Genomic DNA, 25,703 nt, shown 5'->3' with positions numbered 1-25,703 from the left:
TCCTCCTCCTCCTCCTCCTCCTCCCCCTCCCTTCTCACCCACCTCTGTCTGCGTCTCACCCCATCCTTTTTCTCAGTTAATCTCCTCACTGTGAGGAACCGAGCGTGGGTTTCATTTTAGGGAATGTTTACTCCTCTGGCCTGAAATGGCTGAACTAAAAAGCCTGAAATAGCGAGACTGCAACAGAGGCTAGAAAAACATTTTTAGAGTGTGATTGTTTGTGTGCAGGATTTCTCTACCAAAAGAATATTTCTCAGACAAACCAAGTCATTGTCAGCTAATAATAACACAACTGGCACTTTGTAATGTTTCTTGCTTTAATGTGACAGAAGCCTTTTTTTCTCCACCAATACTCTTTCACCACCTCATCTTCTTGCTCATGCATTTAACATATCCCAAGGCAGTTTTTAATAGCTTAGATAGAGATTGTGTCTCACTGCGCTGTGAGCAGTAACTGTAGCGAGACTTTCTCACACTGTGTGTTGTCTTTGGCTCCAGCAGCCACGGTTCATTTCCTTTTGTCTTCTGCAGCACAACTGCTGCCAATATTCATGTGAAATATTTCAAGAAAATGAGCTGCAGCAGAAATGAGTCTCCCCATCTCCCACACTCCTCGCCTTCACTCTTTCGCTCACATACATTCTCTTCATGTGTGTGCAATGGGGTTACATGTGATTTGGGAGTTTAGCCTCTGGTGCTTTTTCCATTTTGTTGCTGTTGTCATGAGAATAATGTAATGATGGAATTCTATCAACCCTTTGGGCTTGGCCTTCTATTATCACATATGGTCTCCTTCAAGAGCATACACTGCACATATACAGCGCACTGCTGCAGCACAAACTCAAACATAACCACAGAATAACTCGGAGGAATCCCTTTTCCCCTCCAGTTGGATCATTTTCCTTGTAGGCGCTGCATGAACTCATTTCCCTTAAAAAATTGTTTCCCCAGAAGAGTAAAATATAATTTTTTGGGTCATAAAAAGTTGTAATTGGTCCCTTTCATGGTGAGGATGCCTCTTTCAAGCCACATCTACGAGGAGGAGGAGACGAGGGACAGTATGAGTCACTCCTGAGTGTCCTGAGATCGGAGTTTAAGAGCCAGTTTACTTAACCTGGATGTTTTCTCTCTCCTGACTGAGAGAAAAAAGAACATTGAACCAGAACACGCCCCCCATGGATGGAGAAAAATAGTGAGACAACCCCTCCATCCTTCATGACTAATATTAAGAGCTTATCTTAATGGGACCGGTAAACACACTTGAATCTGCTAGTATAACCACCCAGGAGTGTATGCACATAAAGAGTGGGTGTGTACACTGTATAAATGCAGAAGGTGGCAGCGCTGTAAAAAGTTAAACCACGAGTTTCACACTTTATGAAACCAAGTTTATTAAATACTTGGACAGCAACTGCTGACCAAGCATAATATTTCACAATGCTGTGTATTTGACACAGTCTGCACACAGGTCAAAATGTTCTCAGTTAAACGGTTAAGTGGGGGGGGGGGCAGGGGACACCCTGGACAGGTCACCAGTCTATCACAGGGCTACACTTAGAGACAGACAACCAAGCACACTCACATTCACACCTATGGACAATTTAGAATCACCAATTAACCTCAACATGTTTTTGGATTGTGTGGGAGGAAGCCGGAGAACCCGGAGAGAACCCACACTGCACGGGGAGAACATGCAAACTTCATATAAAGATCCCAGTGCCCTCACCGGGACGCGAACCAGCGACCTTCTTACTGCGAGGCAACAGTGCAAAACAACTGCACCACCTTGCAGCAAGTTGCCCCAATTGTTCAAAAAGATAAAATACTGGGTTATCTCAACAACTAATAAAGGAATATTTGTTTTTTTAGAGTCAGGGCAGGCCAACTTTTCATGAGAGTTTCATACATATATGTATCAATGAGACATTCGGTGCATTCTTGCTAATAGTTATATCGATCTGTTTAAAAAAAAACAACAACTAGCAGTCGGTTAACTCAGCTCAACTTGAAGACTAGAACAACAGAAGTTTCTCATTATGCCACTGAAAATTTTAGGGAGTGGAAATCCAAAAAAGAAATTCTATAATGTTGTTATTGTATCGAGGCTAGCTTAGAATTATGTTAATAGTTGGTTCCTTATAGTTTCTTATCTTGCAGTCAATGTTCATAATTTTTTGTTGTGCAACAATGGATGCATGTACAATTAGCATATTTGTATGACTGCTGTTTAGAAATAGACCAGGAAAAGATGTTGTTGTATTTGAGGAAAAAAGTTCACTGGCAAGATGTCCGTAGCTTCAATACTGAAAATTCTGTCCTTGTGCGATGATAATTTATCTAACTACAGCAACTTGGGGTAAAATAAAATGGGTCTTCATTGTTACTCAGCAACCGGTTGCCATAGTTTGGTTTGCAACTCTACTGATTAAAGAGGTCACAGTTGATACTGATTCCACATGATCAATGTAAATAGATGAAAGAAAGTGAATGAAACTAAGACTCATACATGACAGGCGTTCCGTGATTTTAGAGAGGTCTCTGTTGACTCAAGTCATGCAAAGTGTGTCTTTAGTGTTCTCTGTCATGTTTATAGTCGTGTCACACAACCGACTGGCTCCTGCTGTGCAAACCGACTACAGAACCTCCAAAGTGGGACCAGGGCCGTGGCCTCCTCCTTAGAGGTGCAACTGAACTGGAAATGAGGAAGTACAGCAACCCTGAAGCTGTCCTAAGGTAACACCTGTTAGGTTATTAGTTAATGAGTACATGTCTTTTGTTTAATCGATGCGAACAGTGAAGTATAAAAAGGACAAGTTGTTGTTTTTTCTGGGATTATGCGCTTGACTTTTTCTTGACCAGGACCAGTGATTTCCTGGAGCCTCCACTGATTGCCTGGCAGCCTCAGACATGACTATGGATTAACCAGACATACGGTGTGAATTAGAAAGCTTAAAGCTGGAGTTAGCTTGTCTCCCACCATAGAGACTAGTGCTGAATTTCCCATGTTCATACCATCTCCACATTGCCTGATGGATCTTTGATTCTATTCTGCATGGTAATAGGGAGGAATGTTTTTGATGGTGCATTCAGTGTAGAGAGCTGTAGTTGTGACAAGCAGATGGTTTGTAGTAGAGATAATTTTGTTAATTTTGTTCACACGCAAAAATCAACATGCCCTTAAGATTTTAATGTGCAAAACTGCAACGTCACCTGTCAGGTTCCAGCCGGAGACCTTTGTTGCATGCTACAGCCTACCCCTGCCTTGTTTCATATCTGCTTTTTCACTGTTTGCTTTGCAATGAATTTAAAATGGCGCACACACACAAGCCGAACAAGGTTGTATGTGCCGTCAAATGCAGCAAGGAGTGCCGAGACTTATATATAGCAGAGACTGAAGGATCAGTCCAGAAGACTCAGCTGTAAACCTGCATCTAAAGGATACTAAGGGACACTCCTTTGAGGACAACAATGTCCACATTCTAGACAGAGTGGACAGATGGTTGAATAGAAACTATGTTAAACTGGAACAGACACAGAGGAGGAGGTCTATGGCAATACCTATCAGGTACTTATAATTCAGTCGTGATATTTCTTCTCAGAAAGTTTCACCACCATTAACACCTTAAGGCAAGAGACATTGGGTTAGAAATAAGGAAGCCTCTTTGATGAGCGGTGAATTGTCTTTGAGAACCAAAAAGAGAAGTCCAATTGCACAGAAGCTCTTCCTTGACCTGGATTATTGAGATCCTACACAGTAAATTTATGAAGAAAAAAAAATCTTCAAAGGAAAAAAGAAGAATCTCCATTGTTATCTCTTACATCATAAAATGCAAGAAGCCAGACCTGACCACTGACTATTATCTGTTCTGTGTGATGTATTAGGAGTTCTTGTAGCTGTAGCCCTGTCTCCTAACATCATTTTTGTGAAAAAGGGTTGCACAACATCATAGGCCCTTATCACACAGACATAACTTTAGCTGTAGATGGTAGACTGATTGGTAGACTGGTTTTTGGACTTTCTGAAATGGTCAGTCTAGCTGTTTTCCCCCCCTTTCTAGTCTTCAAGCTGATCTAAGCTCACCATCCTTTGACTATAACTTCACATTTAATAGTGATATCACTGTTGCTTTAATAAATTCATGAGGTATTGTCATGTTAAAATACAATTGCTTGGCATTAAATAATACATTTAGTAGTTTATAGTATATTTTCATATGGTGCTGATTTAATTTTAGGGTAATTTCTGAGGCTGTAGTTTGTGATATTGAACTGAAATATGATATCATCTTTTTATGTTGTGTTGTTCACACCCTGTGTCTAAATACTTAAAGATTTATTCGGGGTCTGTCCCCTGTGGTGCACACTGGATAGTATCCAGGCTGGTCTAGCTGCCTACTTATCCTCCCTCCACATGTGATTTATGCAGAGCCGGTGTCCCCCACACACACAAATCTGACCATCTTAGGGATGGAAAACATTCCCTGCTGAGTTTTCCCGCCGGTGGTTCACCGTCACCATCTGTAAGAGACACTCTCAGATGTAGAAACCCATAAACACACTCCATGCAAATAGACAGATAGAGCAATATGCCAATAAACACACTGCTCCAGTATTATTGTGATTCCTTTATGCTGGGACATCAATTCAAGTATAAATACACCCTTTCCTCGCAAACTGAGAGCAGAAGAGGAGGTGAGGACGATGAAGTCGAAAAGGGTTTTCAACAAAGAAGAAGAGATGATAGAAAAGAGAACAAGGAGCTTAAGCCTTGAGGTTTGTTGATACTGGACCCCACTACTGTATATGAGGTAAGACCAAGACTTTACAGCCTCACTCTCAGTTCTGTGAGGCTGCATTTAAGTCCACTGGTGCTTTGCGCTTCATGCTAATGTCAGAATGATATTGCGGCCACAATGTCATTATCACGCCAACAATAGCTTTTTAGCATAAAGCACTGAGTGCAGCGAGTGATGAAACTGTCAAACATGTCCTTATTTATGCAGGTGTTTGGTGAAAGTATTGGACAAACTGAAATCTTGACCTGATGATGGTGCAAGAGACTAACGATATTGTAATCCATCCTGAAGAGAACATGAATGTCTGTGCAAATTTGTTGCCCATCTTCAAGAAGATGTTGAGATAAAAGGGAAATCTCTGACCTATAAAAGGTCAAGACATGGTGTGAAGTTCAGTGGGATTTATTGTCTGGCAATGTTTTTGCAACATTTCATGACAATTCATCAAACAGTGTGGTATTTTAGTCTGGACCAAAGGGGAGGACCAACCAACCGGCTGACAGTGCCATCCACAGAGCAGCACGACTAATAATAACAGCAACGTGTGATTTCTTCAAATATTTTTATTCCATGACCCAATATGTAGAAAAGTTCTGAAGAGGTAAGTTTTCTCATTGCTGACTCCTCGTATCGGCTTGGACACTTGATAAAGATGACAAAATACAGAAATGACTGCGATGTTATTGCACCTTAGATAGAGGGAAGAAAAAGGATGGATGGATGCAAATTTCAAATAGTTTTCCAGATCAATAATCAGCAGCAACAGCATACACCACTGGGACTTAGGTCTGCTGTCTTAGTTAATCCCAGCTCATATTAAGCACATGAGCTCTGTTTGGAGGCCATTATGGCGCACAGAAGTCTTTGTCATGGTGGCCTGTTGCTAGCTAAGCATCTACAGTGCTCCCCGCATGCCAATGTAAAACTGCCTGTAGACCGAGGCTCCTGGCCTATCAAACAGTAAAAGGCTCCACCTGGTGGTGCAACCAGGTACTACAGCTAACCTAAAATATAGTTTCTGACATATATTTTAGGTTAGCTGAACACAAGTTTTCACTGTCTTTGAAGCTTACCCAGCCGTGGTACACCCTTTCTACGCTATGTTTCAGACAGGGCCTTACAGGGCTTTACAAGGCTGATAACCATGAATGTAACATTCGGGAACAGCTTGGATGCAGAAATACAATTTTTCCTGACTGCATTTTCGAGCTATTCAGCTGTCAATAATATGCACTGGATAGATTTTAATAACTTTAATGTACTTGAAGTGTGTATTGTCCAGAAAAATGGTGTTGGATTGTGACTCGGTTTTAGCAGATACTAAATATTAAATGACTTGGATTGGATCTAGTGCAAAGAAAATCCCTAATAATAAGCAATTTTCATAAAATGATTTAAAAAGGTAATAAACTAATACTAAGTCCACTTGTTGAGCCGCTAAAGAGGCCATTGGGTCTGCAGAACCCCAGACAGAAAGCGTAGCATGACAAAGATTCACTGAAACATCCATCCTGCTTGAAATCCAAGGGAGAAGTGTGAGCTGCTGGCCAAAGCATGAGGGAACAGCAGAGGAATGGAAAGCAACAAGAGACCAACACAGGAGGAAAAGTCGCCTTTTGAAGTCGGCCAACAAAATAGTTTTGATTCAAGTCTCCCACATCTGTCTGCTGCCTCGTGCAAGAATCCTGGAATCCCCCACCCCCTCATCATCACCGTGTCACACACACACACACACAAATGCAGACTCGATTCCAATCCACCGGCACAGAGCATGAAAACAAACATTTTCAAGGAAGTTCTTAAGCCAAGTGGCAGATAAGCATGGCTGCTAACTGAACACGATCACGTGCACACTTACACACAAGAGCACACACAGCTGGAACAGAAGCTAATGACATGAACTGACATTGACCTAGTTTCCAGTGATAAAGCGAGAGTGGAAAGATGAAGATTTGGACGAGGTAAAGAAACTCCGGGGCATGTTGTGCTTGAGGACAGAGTGTGTCATGCATGTGAGTGTGTGTTTCCGCTCAGAAAGGCCTGCCAACAGTCCACACACACCCATCACACCATCAGAGACGAGCTGTCATGCTAGGCCCGGGGTAAGAGGGCTGTGGCCTGGGAGCAGAGGGAGGTAAAAGCTCAAGTCGAGCACTGCTGAGGAGTGAGGCGATCGCTGTGGGGGTTACACACACACTCATCTATTCTGCACTGGCTCCGGCCAACAGCAACTCACTGTATACTCATTTAACAGAGGCTCTTGGCTCGCTCCTCCACAGCACGCCCTCACTGGTTCCTGACTTGTGGAAACAGGAAACAGAACCAGGCACAAAAACCCGTTGGTCTCTTTGTTTGTGTGCATTTGTTTGCAAACCTCACATGACTCCCATGTCTCCTCCTCGGCTCTGTCTCTGGAGGAACATACATGTAGATTTTGGCGTAGCAGAAACTGCTGCAACATGGCCCAGTCAGTGGCCAAGTCTTGCTTTGTTTCCTTCCAGATCTGAACTCTGTGTGACTCTGATAACATTGAAATGAGGAACAATTTCATGCTCTCGTACTCTGGGCGCTTTTTATGACTTTAATTGTTCCATTAAGGCGCTTCGGGGTCTGGGAATGCTTTGTCATATGCACAGTGTGTGTGTGAGCATGTGTGTCTAAAGTTAATGCCCTCAGGCTCATCAGCACTCAAGTTTATTCAGCAAAGGAATTCAAAGAGTTCAGGCTTTTTAATGCTCTGGATCTGAACCAAAGCCACAGAACCTGAAGATTATTCTGAATGTTTATCATTTCCTGTTTCTGAGGCTGTCATGTCACTGGCCTGGTTCAAGGAATACACACACATGCACTAACAAATGCACACACAACACGTGGTTTCCTAATTCAAGGTAAAGTTCCTACTGTGGGTTGAGCTGCAGACTTTAGATTTAACCCTGTGACTAAAGAAAACTTCTTGTTGTGGAGATGGAAAAAGAATTGCTTTATCAGTGATGCTTTTAATTAGATTATCATAAAATGGTGTAAAGCAAAGCACAGCTGTGAATATGTGGCAGCTATTGCACATTATTTAGTGAGTTTAATCATTTGTTTACATGGTTACAAAAGTTATTATATACACAGTGGACATTTGACTTCAACTATCAAACATTTTATTTATTGATTTATAAACTGCTTATTTGATCAACTAATGCAGTAACTCTATTGGTCTCTAAAGAGTCAGAAAGTCGAAGAAAATGCATCACAGCTGACATGTTCAAGTTGATTGAATAGTTTGACCAAGTGGCTACAAGAATAAGAAAATAACAAGATGAAGATACTTAAAAAGATACCTGATTACTGAATAATCAGACTCGTAGCAAATGAATTATCTGTCATTGTCATTTTGATTATTCACAGTCATCATTGTGTATTTATAGAAACAGGTGTTGGCAAAACAAACAAACAAACAAACTGTTTGTTTTGTTGAGACATACAGCACAGGTATACACTGATCAACCACAGTAATAAAACCACCTGCCCATCATTGTGTATGTCCTCCTCCTGCCCCCGAAACAGCTCGGACCTGTCAGGCTTTGGATACTCGACCTCTGGGGATCAGATTGAAATGTGGGGAGTTTGGACGTTGGGTTAAAGCTGCGTGCTCTTGGTCGTGTTCCTTGAGTCAGTTGTTGTGGTGTGGCAGAGTTCATAATCCTGCAGGAGGAGGCTGCTGGTGTTGGGGAGTAGTACCGGTTCCATATTGTAGCAATGCCTGTGTGGGAGGTACATGTCAAAGAACCCAGCAGAACATCGCATTGTAATGAGAAGATCAGTGTCATTCACTTCTGCACTTTTATAGTCTCTGGTCAAAGGAGTTGTACCTGATGAGGATGTCAGTCAACTCAGTGGTCAAGAATTTGTCCCTTTTTGTGCACAATTGGCTAAATGTAACACTTTTCTGACCACAGTGTTACAACTTGGCTCAAAAACTGCAACAAAAACCAGGAGACAACAGCTATCCAGTGACTAAAATGAATTATTTCAGCAAAAGAACAATCAAAAGGTGAATAAAAACAACCAAACAAAACCCCCAAAACCATACTGCAGGTGTTTCTGGAGACAAGCAGCTCCTGCCAGAAAGAGCTCCTGTCAGAGAACCTGTCTGAGAACAAGTGAGAGAATGATGGAGGCCTTTTAAGGCTGAGCTCCTGGGCCCAGGTGTGGCTCAATCAGCTGATGACCCTCCTCAGCCTCTGCCACAGGAAAATACAGGGATGCCTGGTGGACTGGTGGAGGGTTGTTACAACAGCAAGAAAAGGGAGAAAAGAAGACCGTTTGCATTCTGTCTTTATATTTTTGTTCAGTGTAGAACTTTCAGTGTAGAAATCTGGCAAAGTAGAAATAACTTAAAAGCTCCTTTGGCATCCAACACATACAGTGTTTAAATATTTCATAAAGGTGTCAAAATACAGGCCTACAATGAGACAAATGGTCTAGATTCTCCAGGTTAGCCCAGAGAGTGTTTCCTCAACAGGAGGTGGAGGTGAAGGTTACCTACCTGGACTTGACACTGTCAGTTGGTTACCTCGCAGTCTACAAAAGAAGTGAATGGCTCCATGTTCCCAGTCGTTTTCATGTGTTGGACAAGCTGTTCATATCCTTTAACAGACCATTTGGCAGTGAACACATAGTGTATTGATAGCTTAAATATTTAAGCACTGTGTTAAGTGGAATATTGACTGTGATCATTTTGAGCACATCTGAACTCAATGCATTTTATAAAGGTGCCAGAATTCATATTAAACCATCCCAAAATGTGCTTCTCTCTTCTTTCTATCCAGCAGAAGAATCCATCCATCCATTATCTATACACCGCTTAATCCTCACGAGGGTTGCGGGGAGGCTGGAGCCTATCCCAGCTGACTTAGGGCGAAGGCAGGGGACGCCCTGGACAGGTCCAGCAGAAGAATATGGAGCAAATCATCTTCCTATTACATATATTCCTAATTATCAATAATGGTTAGTCACACAGTAAAATGACTGTTTGGTGAGTTTCTATTTAGTGGCTGAATACTTCTTCAAAGATAGTCACTCAGAAACGTATCCAGCCCTTGTTCCTCTCACTGCTGCTCGTACAGAAACACCACACAGGTCGACCAGCTGCTGCTCTGACATTAATGAGGGGTCAGAGGTCAAACTGTGACCTCACAGGTTTGACAACATGTGACCGTCAGCAGGCCTCACAAGTCTGAAAGAATGGCATCACACACTAGATCATTGTTGTTCTTGGTGAGTTGTTCTGGGTGAGGCCCGTGTGACTCACAGAAAATCCACAGGGACGTAATAGAAGCAGGGAAACCACTTCACTTGGATGAAAAAGCACTTAATTTCACACTTGTGAAAGCCTTTCATATTAACAGATGATCTGATTCTCAGTTTGGGCAGAGTCTAAATCAAATGATGCACATGTGATTGCATTTCAGTTGTGCATAAAGGGTGTAGAAAAGAGCCGGCTAAACATTTTTCTGGACTTTTGGACAACCCATAAGCTGAGAATAGTGGGAAGTTAAGAAGCATGTGAATTCTTTGCTTCACGTTATCTGAACAGAAACGCTTCAAGTGTTGTTTTTCTTTAGATACACTATCAATGTTTATCTTTTTCTTGTATCAGTCCTTAGCAGAGCTGCTTCTCTCCCCGTCAGCTGCCAGTTTCTCTCCAGTCTCAGCCCAGCAAGCTGCTCCGAGGGTGATTAATGTGGGCGAGACCCTCCGAGCCTCTCAGAGGACGGCGAGGGCTGCAGCCCCGAAAACAGTCGACTGCATACTTTCAGCACACAGTCATCTTTTACTTCACCAAAATCTACAAGTGACAGGGTGCTGAAAAGTGAGGGAGAGGGGCTGCAGCAATTATTATAGGCTGTTTACTACCAGCCATTTTTACTGCTCTCTCAGACACACATCTGCTTCAAGAAATAACCATCGAAATGCAGAAGGTGGTTGTAGTTTGGATCTGTGGTTTTAGCATGTGTGCATTTGTCATATTTCCTCATGAAGACGTTATACATGTGTGTCCATGTGATGATGGGAAAATGCAGTTTTAGAAATCTCACCAGATGGTATTTGACAAATCAGAAAGTATATTTTAGTGTATGATGAAGGGAAAAGAACTCTTGTAAAGAGTGACAGCACCATCTTGTGGCCTGAAGAATCCAGACAGTGAAAAAGTTGATCTCTTTGCCATAGTCGCATATGTAATCGTTTAGAACAGGGGTGGCCAATCCTGGTCCTCGAGGGCCCCTATCCAGCATGTTTTAGATGTTTCCTTCTTCCAACACACCTGATTCAAATGATCAGCTCATCATCAAGCTCTGCAGAAGCCTGATAACGATCCTGATCATTGGAATCAGGTGTGTTGGAAGAGGGAAACATCTAAAACATGCTGGATAGGGGCTCTCGAGGACCAGGATTGGGCACCCCTGGTTTAGAATGATATAGAAACATTACATCTTTTTCTGTTAATTGTCATTAATTGTATCTGATGTTAGACATAAGTTTACTCTATCAGACAGTCTCTTCTATTCAATAAATAGAAGTGAAATTGCGAGAAATTATGAATGACATTTTATGTATCAAAAATCCTTCAAAATTGAAATTTGATGATTATTTACATTCAAGGGGTTTTATTTATTATTTTACATTAAATATGTAAAATGCAATGTCTGTTTTTGTATATTCATTATTATTTTGTATAATATATAGAGATTTTTTTAAAAAATCTGTAAAATAAAAAAGGAACATTTTTGCAAATTTTTATTTTTTTTTAACCTTAAGAAGAAAGAGAAATTCTAAACCTTTTACATCCAGACACTACAGCTGGTGATTTTATGTTGCATTAAGAGTATAATACAGTAAAGCACCTGATGTTGTGATGATTTGATTTGCAAAACCTGAAAACATTTATGGGCCTCTAAATACTGTATTCAAGAGTCCTGCTCTAAAGTTGTTTAAGATTTGAAACTTAAACATGCAGGTTAATAATTTTATTGTTTACTGGGTGGCTCATTTTGTGCAAAATTTAAAGCTGCTTTCAAGCTGCACCGTGTGAGGTTGAGTAGAGACACAGTAAAGCCTATAATCTCCTATTTGCAGGTAATCATGTGTACTGTTGTGTGTGCAAGTCTTAAAAAAAATCTCACTGGAAAGCTGAAAAAAATGAAGATCTATTTGATCAAACTTCTGAATCTGTATGTTTGCCAGCTTATCTGAGTCAAACAAAGAGCTTTTGAACTCCATATTCAGAATGTGAGAAATAAGTGGGATGAAAAGCTATTTTCAAAAGTCAAGCTTGGGAAATGGGAACAATAACAAAAAAAACCCCCAGAAAAATCAAAACAAATGAGCACAAGACAAATTTATCTTGCAAAAATATGATTGGTAAAGTCTGCCAACATTTTGGTCGTTTCCTCCCAACACCAGAGATTGTGCTTGAGTAAACATCAGCGAATTCAGCCTGAGAGGGAGGTGGGAAGTTCTGCAGGCCACAGCTGGTCTCAACACAGGCAAGAAGACACAGAGAGGGGCTTGAGAATTTACTCGTGTTAGAAAAATCAAACGGACACAGCACTGTAAAGACCAAATAATGCAATATTGTCCCAACAAATTGATGCAATTTTGTCTAATCACCACCGCTCACAGGAAATGAAGTCCACTGTGTTGACAGGACTCGGCTGTTTTTATTATTCCGGGCAGCAGAAGGGTTTAAAATGTTCTTGCGTGGGCTCATTGTTTCTGACACATACAGTCTGTGGATTCTAGTGTGATTGCAGGATTGGCTGTTTGAGACACAGCTCACTGCTTCCAGAAACGATGGGCATCTGGTTCTCCATGTGGAACCGCACCAGGTGGCTGACGCTCAGAAACACCTGATCGCGCGTCCGCACCTGGTCGCACAGAAAACACAGACAGCAGGGTTAGTAGTAGTAATAGTAACAATAAATGTGTATGAGTGCATCTGAAATCCAACAGCGCAGCTCTACCTGTCCATGTGGATCGACCAGCAGGAGGTGTCTCACGGTGGCTCCCTCCATACCGCTCAGGACATACTGACCAGAGGCAGAGCTGCTCTCTCTGACCAGGAAATCCCCGCTACAGGTGAGGAGGGACTCCGCCTGCTCCCTTCCTAACCTGGGAAGAAGGACACAAAGTTACTGGAGAGACAAAGAGGGACATTAACAGACATTAACGAGTCACTGAAAGACAAAAATAGATGCAGAGATGTTGATTACTCACCTGCCGTGGAACCATTCTTCTTCCTGGATCAGGTTCTGGACCAGAGTCTCAGTCGGTGGAGTGGACTGTTCAACCTCAGACTGCACTGATGGAGATGAAGTTGAAGAAGAATTACTACCTTTAAACCAAGATTTTAGCTTTTTTTTTTCTTTTTTTACTCTTCTGTTGCACCAAATGTTTTAACTTGAATTGAAATCAAATCTCATCTTAATCTAAAACTATCTTTAAATCAGTTTCAGATTCAACCAACTCCACTTTAAACTTCGTGTTGAACTTAAATTTATAATTGAGGGGTGCAGTTTGGCTGCAGTTTGATCATGTAAACTAAATGGGTCGACTTCACTCTGAATGTTGGAGCCTAATAGGCTCAGACACAAAGGTTGGGGAGGCTATCAGACATAGGAGTATCATGAAAAGCTTTTTTTTGGTGGCATCCTTTCTTCTACTACACCTTAAATTGTGTGAATAATTACTGATGCATTCATGTGTGCATCACTTTAATGGTGGTAAAATGAAATGAAATTAAAATATTTTATTTATCCCAGAAGGGAAATTCAATTAAACTAAAAGTGTAACTAAAAGTGAGACTAATTTGAACTGTCTGTATTGATGGGAGGTTTTGTGGATTCAACTCCACGGATCAATAAATGATTGTGTTGTAACCCATAATAACTCATCAGAATTTATTTGTTGATTAACTGCTATATTATTATTTAAATCTGCAATGTTACTAAGCATAAAATAAATATAGTGAAATAATAAAAGGGTAATATGTAGTGGACTAGAAGAATCGACTAAGAAAAGATCCAAACACTCAAGTAAAGTGAAATTCCCTAAAAAAAAAAAAAAAAGTCCTGAAATAGATTAATTGAGTAAATCTAGTTGATTACTTTCATCACAGTGACACACACGCATACAGACAGACACGGTGTACAGATACATTTTAAATCGGGCTGGAGGACCGTTGATGGTTTTCACCTGCAGGTGGAGCTGGAGCCTCTTCAGGGACGGAGCAGTTCTCGTAGAGCGAAACCGGTCGAGACCAACAGACCTGCAACAACAGCAGATGAGTCATTCGCACAAGACTGCGTCTGTCTGAGAGCATTCAGGGGCAGCGATGGCCTAAAGGTTAGAGATGTGTTGTCATGACAGGAAAGCTGCCGTCTCAATTCCCAGACTGGCACAACAATTCTGGGAAGTGAATGAGAAGCGCTGAAGTGTATCGCTTATTACCAACCGTTGCTGTGCCCTTGAGCAAGGCACTAAAAACCTCCACCACTTCTCCTCTGTGACCAGCAAATAAATCTACACTGTACAGAGTCACTCAAAAGTATAAATGTAGGAACATTTGTGTTTGGTGAATGTATTCTTGAATAAAGAGAGATCTAAAAGTTTATGTCATCTCTGTTTATTAAAGTTTCATATTTAGAGTTTTTTTTTACATTAAAAAAAAAAAAGTGTAAAACTAGCTGAGCTACATTGTTGAACCTTGTAAAACAAGTTCCAGAAACTAAACATGTTATGATGAATCACCTAGTCACATATACAACGGCTACAGCTTCGCTTTCCTTTGCTATTTTTTTAGTTTAAAGAGCCTCAGCTGTTGAAGCCATTTTTGAGTTCCATACAAAGAACTTTTGTTTTGGTAAGAACTGCTTTGATTATTGTGAAAAGAAACAACTATAACGTGGTTTAAGAACGACACACAGCAAGTTTCTACCATGTTTTCTCAAATTAAAAAAAAAAAAAAAAAAAGAGTCTCAGAGCATCCTCAAAAGTCTGCTTTTATGCTACATTTGTGTCATAAACTTAATTAAATGAGACATTTTAAGTTAAACTACATAGAAATGAACACTACTTACACTAAGATAGCTGGAAAAGACAAGTTCATTTTAATAAATTCCAATGTAATGTTTTAAGGTAGAGTTGCTCAGTGGCACTGAATGTTTATTTTGCTCATGATGTGTCTTCCAGCATATAAAAACCACCATTAGGACGTGTTACGGTCATAAAACACTGGTTTTTCACCTGAGGGAAAGTTAAAATGACCAAATTTTGCTAATGCAAATATAACACCACATTCACAATAATCACCACCACTGTGGAGTAAATAATCTAAATCATCAACACAACATCCAGCTTGTTTCTGAAGCTATTAACCAAAGCCCATGAATTGTGCAGTGGTTGCCGTTTCTGTCATTGTATAGTGTATAACACAAGATCTAATGTACACTTACATAATATAATCATTTTGACGTGAGCACAATTAAACCCTCTCAATGACAGCTGAGCAATTTAATATTCTGGGGAAGGTCACAAGATGTGGTTTAAGGCTTTGGAAATAACAGTTTGGACCTTGTCTTGAGTTTTCCTTTCTGGTCAAACTTCTGTTTCCAAGGATACAATACATCTACAAGCTCAACTGAGTAAATATTGTTTTGGTGGTACAGTTAACGCTCACCCCAGTTAAGTCGGCTTCCTGTTTGGTCTCCTCCCTTGTGATCCGCAGGTCTTCTATCCCACCAGGAGGAGGCGTCTTTCCTGGGATCACATTGTAGTAATCACGGCGGTCACCGACTTCACCTTCCCGCTTGGCGTTTTGGTGTTTTATTGTCTCCTCTGGGCACCGTTTGTGACAGATTCTCACTGCTGAGCTGATAGTAGAAATTTACATGATGTTCAGATGTTGAGGACGAACAGTGTGACGACTCACTGCGTTATGTAGCGTTAATAAGAGGACAACCTGGGACTGGTGGAGAGAAGCGACGGCGTTTGGCTCAGAAGTTGCCGGAAGCGAGTCTCAAAGGCCTGACCAATGCTGTTGATAACCTCACCAGCTCGACCCTGAGGACACTCTAGGATGTGACAGGCTACCAGACACAACCAGAGAAATGTTTTGTCTGTTAGAAACACAGTATGTTTTTGGGCATTTGCACAATGAAGCAAGAAATTCCAGAGAAAACCCAACTCATTGTCACAAAACCTTCCCTCACCTCTCTGATTGACAAGGTCCTTGGCAACGTAAGCGATGTAATCTGCCATGTCCTGTAGAAAAATGGAGAGGAAGATAATAAAAGACATGACTTAAAACCATAGACTGTATATAAAAAATGTATATAGTGACCATAGTGTGGCATTTTGGTTTTTGGAAACAAGACGTGGATCTGACTGAGGGTCACAACACACATCTATACAAGGCAGACACGCCCTAATGCACACCCTTCTTGATTGTCTATTTTACTCAAAACTGGACCATAATTTACTAAATAAGATCATTCTGTATTAAAGGAGACTTGAAACCAGTAATTCAAACTATAAGCTCAATAGGAAAAGGTTAACTAAGGTAGCAAATCCAGTGAGAATTAGGTTAATTTTCTCATAGACTGCTGCACAATCAGACTTCTTTTTGCCCCCCTGCTGCCACGTTGACTTCACTTTTCAGACTTTTGCTGAACAGCAGCCACTGTGGCCACAAGGTGCTAGATGCCAATATATACATAGCATAAGTAAATTAGAATCATAAAGTGAGAAAACTGACTCAGTAGTCACACTATGGTGAGAAAGGCCAAGTAGACTGCAGCAGCAAAATGTTTTTGGTATCTCAGGGTAATCTGCAATTAATTTGTAATGAAAAAAATGTCTGTTCTTTGTTTTAAATGGCTTTTTTTTAAAAACAAAACTGGAATTAGGTGGTCAATTTGTTTTTTGTTTTTTTTCACATTTAGGACAGACAGAATTCAAATCGCACACTCCACCTTTCAGTCTCCGTATTGTTTGTTTTGTGTCCCTGCATGGGCAATACTATACCTCTTGACATGCTGGTTCAGTGTAAAACATGTATATTAGGTGGGTTTAGAATCTGTGCTCAGTCTCTGGATTCATAGTGCGGCCTGGTAGCAGCACATTTCATCACTGAAAACACAGCACGGACATTTCCAGCTGACGGTTATCCGTGTGTATTGTCTGTTTAATGTATTCTCTCTCCACCAGTCTGATGCGAATACAAGAGCAGAGTCAGCTGAATATGTTTCACCATAAAGCTTCTGTGGCAGATTGATTTTAATTCCCTTCGCTATCTTCCATGTGCCCAAGCCAACTGAGCAGAGGCTTAGAGCACACTACAAGATTATTGTAGCTAATTAATTAAACAGCCGGCTATAATCCCATCCATAGCTTCACTGTATTTCCCGGAGAGAAACTACCTTCCTGTTTTCTCTCATCTTTGGTCAGTTCAACTGCGCAGTAATAAAATGAAATGTTGCAGTGTGCACACAGCATTGTGAACTTACTGATGCAAACCAAGGTACAGGTTGTATAAGTGAAGCAGGGTTTGAGCTGGACTGACATGTCCTGCTGGCTGTTCATAGATTAATAGAGCTGCATTGATTTCTTTTTTTTTTTTTTTTTTTTAATCCAATCCATTATAGGCAGTTAGGCCACTCAGCATGAATAACCCAAATTCTGTCATATGGAAATAATGTGGACACGGAGTTAAAAAAAAAAAAAGAAGAAAAAAAAGGAGTAAAATAGAAAAGAGTAAATGGTTTGCAACACACTTGGCACATCCCAGCATTGATGAGTGTTTGAATTCACAGGAAAATATTTCATGATTTGCTGCTTATAGACATGAATGATCCAAAGAATTACATTAAGTGTTAAAGCAAGCCCAATTACAAGTAAAATGCTTGTTTGCTGAGTGTGAAGCATAGCACAGATTTATCCAGGGACTTATTCTTGAGTGCAAGAGTAACTTTTAAAGTGGTCACATGGTTGTAGCAGGAATAGCCAATCAGATAGAAGAATTTATCCCACATCTGTTATTGTTTTAAGTAACAAAAATTTATTTCAAACATGCACCTTAAATAAATATTTATTTTATAGGTGCAAAATCCTTAAAATCATTTTCCATTTGCTATTTATAATATGCTTTCATAGGAAAATGGTAGAGAAGGTGTGTCACAGAAGTATCTTAATAAAAGGACTTTCTTGTCCCTCTGACCAGTACAGACAATAGAGATGCTTACAAAATGATTGCAGGAAAAAAAATCCATTAAGTGTTTAAGCTCGAGGCTATTTTTTTAAATTTCCGCCCTCAAAAAACAACCAAATTAAATCAGGAGCAGCTTCATAACTAACACTGAACGACATCAACTGTATCGATAAAAGACCTTTTATCTGAATTTTGACATGCACTAAATCTCTCTGTCGCCTTCACTGGACCAGAATGACATTTGAAAAAGTCCAGAAATAAGTTATATGATGGTTTGTTTTTTTTTTTACATGTTAAAGTGAGCAAAAATAAGCAGTCGGTTCTAAGGCTGAGCATTTCCACCTTTAAACTGCAGTGTGCTGATGACAGTGTCACATCATGAACTGAGGCTTCTGGGGTTTCATACAAAACAAACTTGAGGAACAAATCCTGTAAACTTGCAGGGTTGGACTTTCTGTGTCATTATTCCTCCTTAGAATTGTTTTTTGGCTTGAACATGTATTGCTAGTTGTAGCGTCGAGTAGATTTATAGTGTTTGAGCAGAGTTGTGGGGAGCTGGTGTGCCTCAGCTGCAGTGAATGGAGGAGGGACAGATTGTGTAGAATTACATCTAAGATATTATATGACAAGAATGTGTAAAAATGTGTAACTTTGATACACAGAGAGGTGTTTGTAGGGATTTAATCGATGACTGTAGAGGGATTTATAAGAAACTTTTGGGGTTCTTTAAGAATATTAGCAAGGAAATTTGATGAATAGTTTATATTCTTGGAAAAGAAGGGGTTTTTATCTTTCATTAGAGTCTTATGTTTGGTAATTACAGACCCTGAGCCTCCCACCACCAATTAAAAGTATAGAGTGATCAAGAGTTGGGGCAGGAAATAATTAAATTTTCTGCGAATGGCAGCAAACCAAGCAGTAATCAAACTAAATCAAATTACTCGCTGTGTGTACGTGTGTGTGTGTGTGTGTGTGTGTGTGTGTGTGCATATGCTTGAACCATGAATGCGTTTGTACTTGTGAGAAAATGAACTTACTGGGTCTCCTCCTGAGGCAAATGAAATGGCCTGCATGGGGTGTCGGGCAATCTTCTGTGTAAGAGAAAGCAGGAACAAACACAAATACAGGAAAGGTTTATACACATTAATGCGGATGTGCGGCAGTTAAAATGTGGCCGAGCCGTAGCTGAAGCTGTCACCTGTAAGGAGGAGGCAGCGATCAGAGTCACACTGTCTGTGGAGACGGTGACGATGATGCTGCTGCCGGAAAACTGCAGGTTGATTTGACCCAGAACAGCCGACAGCCCCTTACACACAGGCTGATGAGGGCAGAAATCACAGTTGTTCCAGTTACGCCTCTGTTGGTTGTATTAGCTAGTGTGTGTGTGTGTGTGTGTGTGCGTGTGTGTGTGTGTGTGTGTATTCGTGCCTCACCCTTTTAGTTTTCACTGCTGTTTTGGCTGACGTCCTCTCACGCAGTCTGCTGATCGCCTCCCTGCACAAACACACACAGATGATTAACATGTACACATTCAGACGCACCGAGCACAGAGACACCTTTGTAAATATGTGATCCGGTGCATCCTGCCCACATGTGACTTGCATGTGAAAATATTAGAGGAAGGAAACTGTATTACAAGAAGCTCATCGACAGTGAAATATAACATATACTGTAACTTTACATACAGAAGTGGCAGTGTGTGCTGTGGGAGAGAAAATACGTTCATTCAAGTACAACACATGAGTGCAATTTTGAGGTATTTGTACTTAACTTCTACTATATATTGCAAATATTTGACAGCTTTAGTTTCAGATCAAGATTCTAGCAACAATAATAACAACATACAGTTGGTATTATTGACCAGATGTGGAAGAAAAATTCTGATCTTTTACTTAAGTGAAATAAACGTTTCATTAATGTAAGCATACTCCATTACAAGTCACAGATCACATGATAAATCTCTGTAGAACACTAATGGAGTGCTAAGTTCTCTTTCACCAATCTTTAAATCCTCTAACAAAACTCTGTAAATGTCATTTTATTTAGTGAGCTCAAGCGATTTCTTTCACGCAAAACCTAAAATTAATTCAGAAGTATAGTTGTCAGTTAAGTGAACTATACTTAAGTTGAAAAGTTGAGTAAATAACTTCACCTAATTAATGCTGTTCATACAATAAAACCTCAGCAACTTTGATAATACTTCAATATTATAATCTAGTGACAAATCTTTGATAATTCGGTCGATCCACACCCTCGTCAGGTTTCACTTCAAAGGACAGTGATCAGACACCAGACGCTCCCTTGACCAGTGAATATTAACATCCACCTTAAAAATGCAGCTTTACTCAAGTGACACGACGCCACAAAATGACAAGAGAAAGATGAAAAATGGATATTGGCATGTTGGATGCTGGTGTGTCAGTTAGGACCGCAGCCAGACACTTGAACGTCCACAACTCCACCGTTTATCATCTAAGAAAACCGCCAGACAGCTCTGGATGAACGTGTCCAGCATCGACAACCTCATCAACTCTTTGCATCGCAGATGTGTGACACTGCCTGATGCAAATGGTTGATACTGACTTGTGATTTGTGGTCTATGACTCCCACTCTCAGTTTGCCCATTTACATTCCCAGTATAGTGTGTGCTTGGCTGTTTCACGACATCCCGTGTGTTGGAATGCTGTGCGAAAAAGAGAAGATAGAATTTGACAAAATATTGCTGCTCTGACACTGACATGTTTTTTTTTTTCTTTTTCTTTCAACAATATCTTTATTGTTTTTTCAATAAACACATTTATACAGAAAAATAATTGCAGGGAAGAATAGAATACCAATAAACAATGAACTGCGCCTCTCATCCACACATATTCTTCATCAAATCTGCAACAGGCTGACAAGAAGCTACTCCTCAGTTGAAGTTTTTTACATCATCTATAAAGGGTCTGCAAACTTCCTCATTTTTTCTTTGTTTGTTTTTTAGTATAGAGGTCATTTTTTCTAGGAGAGGTTTGTTTTATCCAAGGTGTAATCGTTGGTCTATGAGGTTTTTGTTTTTCCAAAATAGAGCTATCACTTGTTTTAGCACGTAGAAAGCTGAGGTTCATCAGTGTTTGTTCATTTTTATTCAAATGATGTTCCTTCAGATACAGACCGAGTAGAAACAATTTCACATGTTGAGTATCTTTACCCTCTGTGCATTTAGTGCCCGTTTGGTGTATTTTTATTGAACTGAGTTTCATATGTTCACATTGGAAAGTTATAAAGAAGACATTTTGCTACATAACAAGTACTTTTGATGCTTTAGTACATTTTTGTGATGATACTGTTACACTGTTACGTTGCAACTACGACGACCACTGATCATAGCGTTCAACGAAACATGCCTCGATGAGCTTTTGTACAGAAGTCACAGAGTAGATTCGCGGAATAAAGTAGAGGAAAGGCATCTCTCTGAAGCAGTGACACTTGAACACACTCCTGGTCATGTGTCTTCAGAGAGCTGACTGTCGGGTCGGAGGGGTCAAAGCACACAAACACACACACACACACACACAAAAGCAGGAAGAGCTTTTCTCTTCCTTGAAAACAAATTGTGTGTAATGGATTAAGGTCTCTCTGCCTCTCTCTCCCCTTTAATAAGACTATGAGACATCATTAGGAGGAAATTCATCTAATTGGATTTTCTGCCCGATCATTCAAGTGCGCTGCTGTGAACAGAGGTCGCTGTGTTTTGGCATCCTGCACTAGAATGCAAATATCAAATGAGAAAGCCCCGGTTTATGAAACATTATACATTTAATTAATTTCCCCCTTTGAATATATTTTTTTTAAATAAGCTGCACATGTCTGGATTGGATAATATATGCTGGATTCATTTAGGATACAGGCTTTTTTGTCTTTATTTTTTCTTTTTCTCTGTACATGCAAAACATCAGACTGTGAAGCGGTGAGACATTCATGTGGAATATGTGTATTTAACGTTGTGAGTGTCTGTGAGTGTGCGGTGTCACCGGGAGGACCTCCTACCTTGTGACTTGCATTCTCGTATCAAAGTCGAGGGTTCTCATGGACTGGGTCACCTCCACGCTACCCATGTACTGGGAAAACACAGCAAAACGCCACTTACTCACTGATTTCAGAGTAAAATGATACACTAAGAGACGACCACAGTAAAAGTCTTAAGTGACCTCAGACAGAGTGCTGATGTCGGCAATGTTTCTGTCCTGTTCCGAAAACTTAAGTGTCCTTCTCAGAGGTTGAAAGATTGGAAGAGAAAACAACATGTTTCATGATTTTTTCTCTGTTTCTTCCCTTTTACATAACTTTGTCTCTTGAGACCTCTAACAAGAATGTTTAATAATATGAATGTAATGAAGGACAATCTTTTTACAGCAGCGATAAAGTTTGCAACAAGAATTTTATACTTTTAACTGGCCACAAGCAAAAAAAAAAAAAAAAAAGGAAACCACTGGACCACATTGTTCTGCACTTTATGGATCATTTTGTTGATACTTCCAGAAAGCCTATAAACCGACCACAGACTCAGCACAGAGGAAGAGTTTTTTTGTTTTGTTTTGTTTTTGACAGTATTGATATGTTCCACTGGGTTTCATCTTTCATCTTTAATCCTTTCCTCTTTCATCAATTCATTATGTTTTATTGGAATAAATATCAATTTAACTATATTGCAAAATGCATCAAGAATTGTGTAACTCGATAACGAGGTGATTTGAAGTGATAATTTGAAAAAGTTTATTTTGTGCATTGTGTTGTAATTCTGCTTTATAGCTTTTTTAATAAATCTCAAGCATGGAAGAAAATTAAAGAGTGAACAATGATACCAGGTGGAAAACAATCAGCTGTTTAGCCTGATTACCAGCTGCATTACAAACACTGGTGCAGTTTGAAATAAAGACTTCCAGAGTGGTTATGAATAACAAACCGAACAGCTTCAATGCTCCTTGGCGTTGATTCTACAAAGTCTCTGGAACTCTAAGGTATTCCCTCATTTGGTGTTTTGATGATGGTTTCCAATACATGTTTAACTGGGGTCAGATCTGCAAATGCTGTAACATATGATTCAGATTCACATCGTTTTTACATCTATCAAATCATTCAGTAAATGATTCAATAAACGGAGGCACTGTCACCTGGAGGAGACCGCTCCGACTGGGATGGAAATATTTTACTATGGGGTGAAAGTGATTACTTAGAACAACTTTGCATTGATTTGAAGTGACCTGTCTCTCCAAGGGGAGAAGTGGGTCAAAACAATGTCAGCAAAAATCCCCCGACAGCATAATGGGGCCACCGGATCCTCTCACTGTAGGGGTCCAGGGTTGAGGTTGGTACTTTAATTTTGTTCCCTGTATGTAGTTTTAAGTGGAATTAAAACAACAGCAGTGGGTTCAATCTGTGGCACAAAGTCTGCCTAAGAAATAGGAAAAGTCAAACCACATCTTTTCCATCATTGCAGCTTTCTGTTACGCTTTTATTGTCTCTGTTCTTGATTCTTTTCAGGACGTTTAGCTGGAAGAAATCAGTGAAAACAAGGCTCATACAGAAAGCAGCTTGCGTAGTTTTAACCAAGAGTGTGAGGCCGGACTAAATAATGTTCCCTGTGTGTGTGTACGTATTGTGAATTAGAATTAGCCAAACGCTAAAAGAAAACGGATATGATTGTAAAGATGTTAAAAAAAAAAAAAGGATTGAGGAGGAATTCAAGCAACCAGGCAACATTTAGGCCATGTGCTCGGATACACACTGGACAGTCCAGCTGCTATTGGCCCTGAGTTCCAGTAAAGCAAATGCTATAGGCTGAAGGCAGGATGAGTAAGTCCATTGATGAAACCAGACTTAAATCAATACGTGTGTGTGTGTGTGTGTGTGTGTGGGTGGGGTGAGTGGGCGGAAGTGTAATGTATGTGTGTGCTTGTTTATAGAGGACAATCAGACAGTCCGTTCTCATTTCCATCAGCGGTCAGCTCGCGGGGCCCTAATCATCCATGCGGACACACCTCCGGTTCTAGGACAGCATGGGCTCTGCTGATACCAGATACACTCACACACAAGCAGAGCTGAACTAGAGAGGAGCAGGATGAGTCACTACTGCCTACACAGGAAGCTCTATCTGAGAGGGAGGGAGGGGGTGAATGTACAAAGTGATGGTGTGGATAGACCAAAGAGAGAGCCGGAGTGTGGCAAAGAGTGCTTCCTATGTTCACATGTGTCCTGTTTGTTTTTTATCAGGAATGAAACTATCTGCAGGGTTATTCGGGGGTCAACTGCACTTTGTTGCAGAGTGTAAAGTAAAGAAGCTTCAACATGTAGTGGTTCAAATGCAGTTCAATTCATGCACAGTGTAGATAGAGGTACCTTGATGTGGTGGTGAACCGCTCTGCTGTCATCTACTGCGGGGGAAGTCTTCAAACAGCACAGACCGTCTCCGTGTTGGGAGCAGGGAGGACAGCCAGGTGTCCAGGGGAGGCTGGCCATCCGATGCAGGCTGATGGGTCTCTTCATGCAGCGCAGAGCAGGGTGGATGAGTTGTTGGCCGGTCGACGAGGGCGCGCTAAAGGAAGGGGGGCTACAAAACCTCTCATCAGGTCCCCACTCTGGTCTGGATGAGGGTTTGCTGGTGTGTCCCGTGGTTGCCTGTCCCCTCAGGCCTCGCAGGGAAATGGGGCTCTGCAGTCGGATGTTGGCCACACGGGGGATGAAGTCCCTCAGGGTGGACGGGCCCTGGTGTGCAGGCGTCCCAGGATCCAGCTGAGCAAAATCAGAGTCTAAGCACAAGTCCCTCTTCAGGGGGAGCATTCTTTGGGGATGATCCTCCAGCGATGTCAGCGAATCGTTGCGCAGACGGCTGTATTTAGTGCGTTTCAGCATACCTGAAGATAAGAGAAAGTGTCACAATCAGATATGCAACAACAATGGTTTGCATTGTACGGATGATGACTGCAAAAGTGACCTGCCTGGTAAGAGTCCTGTCTGTGATCTGAACCTGGGAAAGGTTTGCTCTCTCATAATCAACGAGGAGAAAACTGGAACAAAGTAAAGAAAGATAAAAGAAAGAAAAGTCGCAGTTGTTGCATACTGAGGTTTGACTGGTAGCAGCATAAAAAACATTAAGTTTTGATTCAATTGCAAATCAGTTGATCTGTGGAGAATGATCGTAGCATCCTGTGTTCTCAGGTTACTTGATGAGATTCCTGCTGCACTCGACACCGGATTCAACTCACCAGAGTGGGACTGGGGGGCGTCCTGTGCGGTTTAAAGTCCAGTCTGCTCCGCTCCGTTCGTGCTGAGTCCCATCCTACTGACCCGAACACTTTCTCAGTCAGCTGCCAGGCTTCCAGCTCTGCTTCATCAACTTTCCTCCCCTCCTGTCTTTTCTTTCTGAGGCTCAGCTGAATTGTGCAGCTTTTATGAATGAACTTTCTCTCTCTTTTTTTTTTTTTTTTTATGAATGAGGAGACTCTCGCTCACTTCCTCTGACGATGCATGCAGATGAACGTGTGAATGGAGCAGAGGAGAGATTGACAGACGGCCCCTAAGGCTCTCTCTCTCCCCTCCCTCACCCATAAACTACCGTCCAATCACAGGCGGGCAGGGTGACTCATGCTGTACACACACACACACTTACT

General features: G+C 40.9%; 1 protein-coding gene across 1 annotated transcript; it reads right to left on the bottom strand.

Annotated features, from left to right (window-relative positions):
• Positions 1–12,351: 12,351 nt before the first annotated feature.
• LOC103353217 (SHC-transforming protein 3) lies at positions 12,352–24,945 on the bottom strand. The gene is made up of 12 exons (XM_008276078.1): positions 24,433–24,945; positions 22,084–22,154; positions 19,488–19,548; positions 19,253–19,372; positions 19,092–19,145; positions 16,058–16,109; positions 15,808–15,934; positions 15,526–15,718; positions 14,043–14,115; positions 13,065–13,149; positions 12,812–12,959; positions 12,352–12,715 (listed from the first exon to the last, which is right to left on the bottom strand). The coding sequence occupies exons 1-12, from the start codon at positions 24,943–24,945 to the stop codon at positions 12,587–12,589; spliced, it is 1,626 nt and encodes a 541-aa protein (XP_008274300.1). The 3' UTR covers positions 12,352–12,586.
• Between the last annotated feature and the right edge of the window lie 758 nt (positions 24,946–25,703).

This window comes from Stegastes partitus, unplaced genomic scaffold (genome assembly GCF_000690725.1).
Source record: "Stegastes partitus isolate 25-593 unplaced genomic scaffold, Stegastes_partitus-1.0.2 Scaffold64, whole genome shotgun sequence".
Lineage (NCBI taxonomy): Eukaryota > Metazoa > Chordata > Actinopteri > Pomacentridae > Stegastes > Stegastes partitus.
Note: the sequence above shows the minus strand (reverse complement) of the source record. Positions and strands in the feature narration are given on the sequence as shown.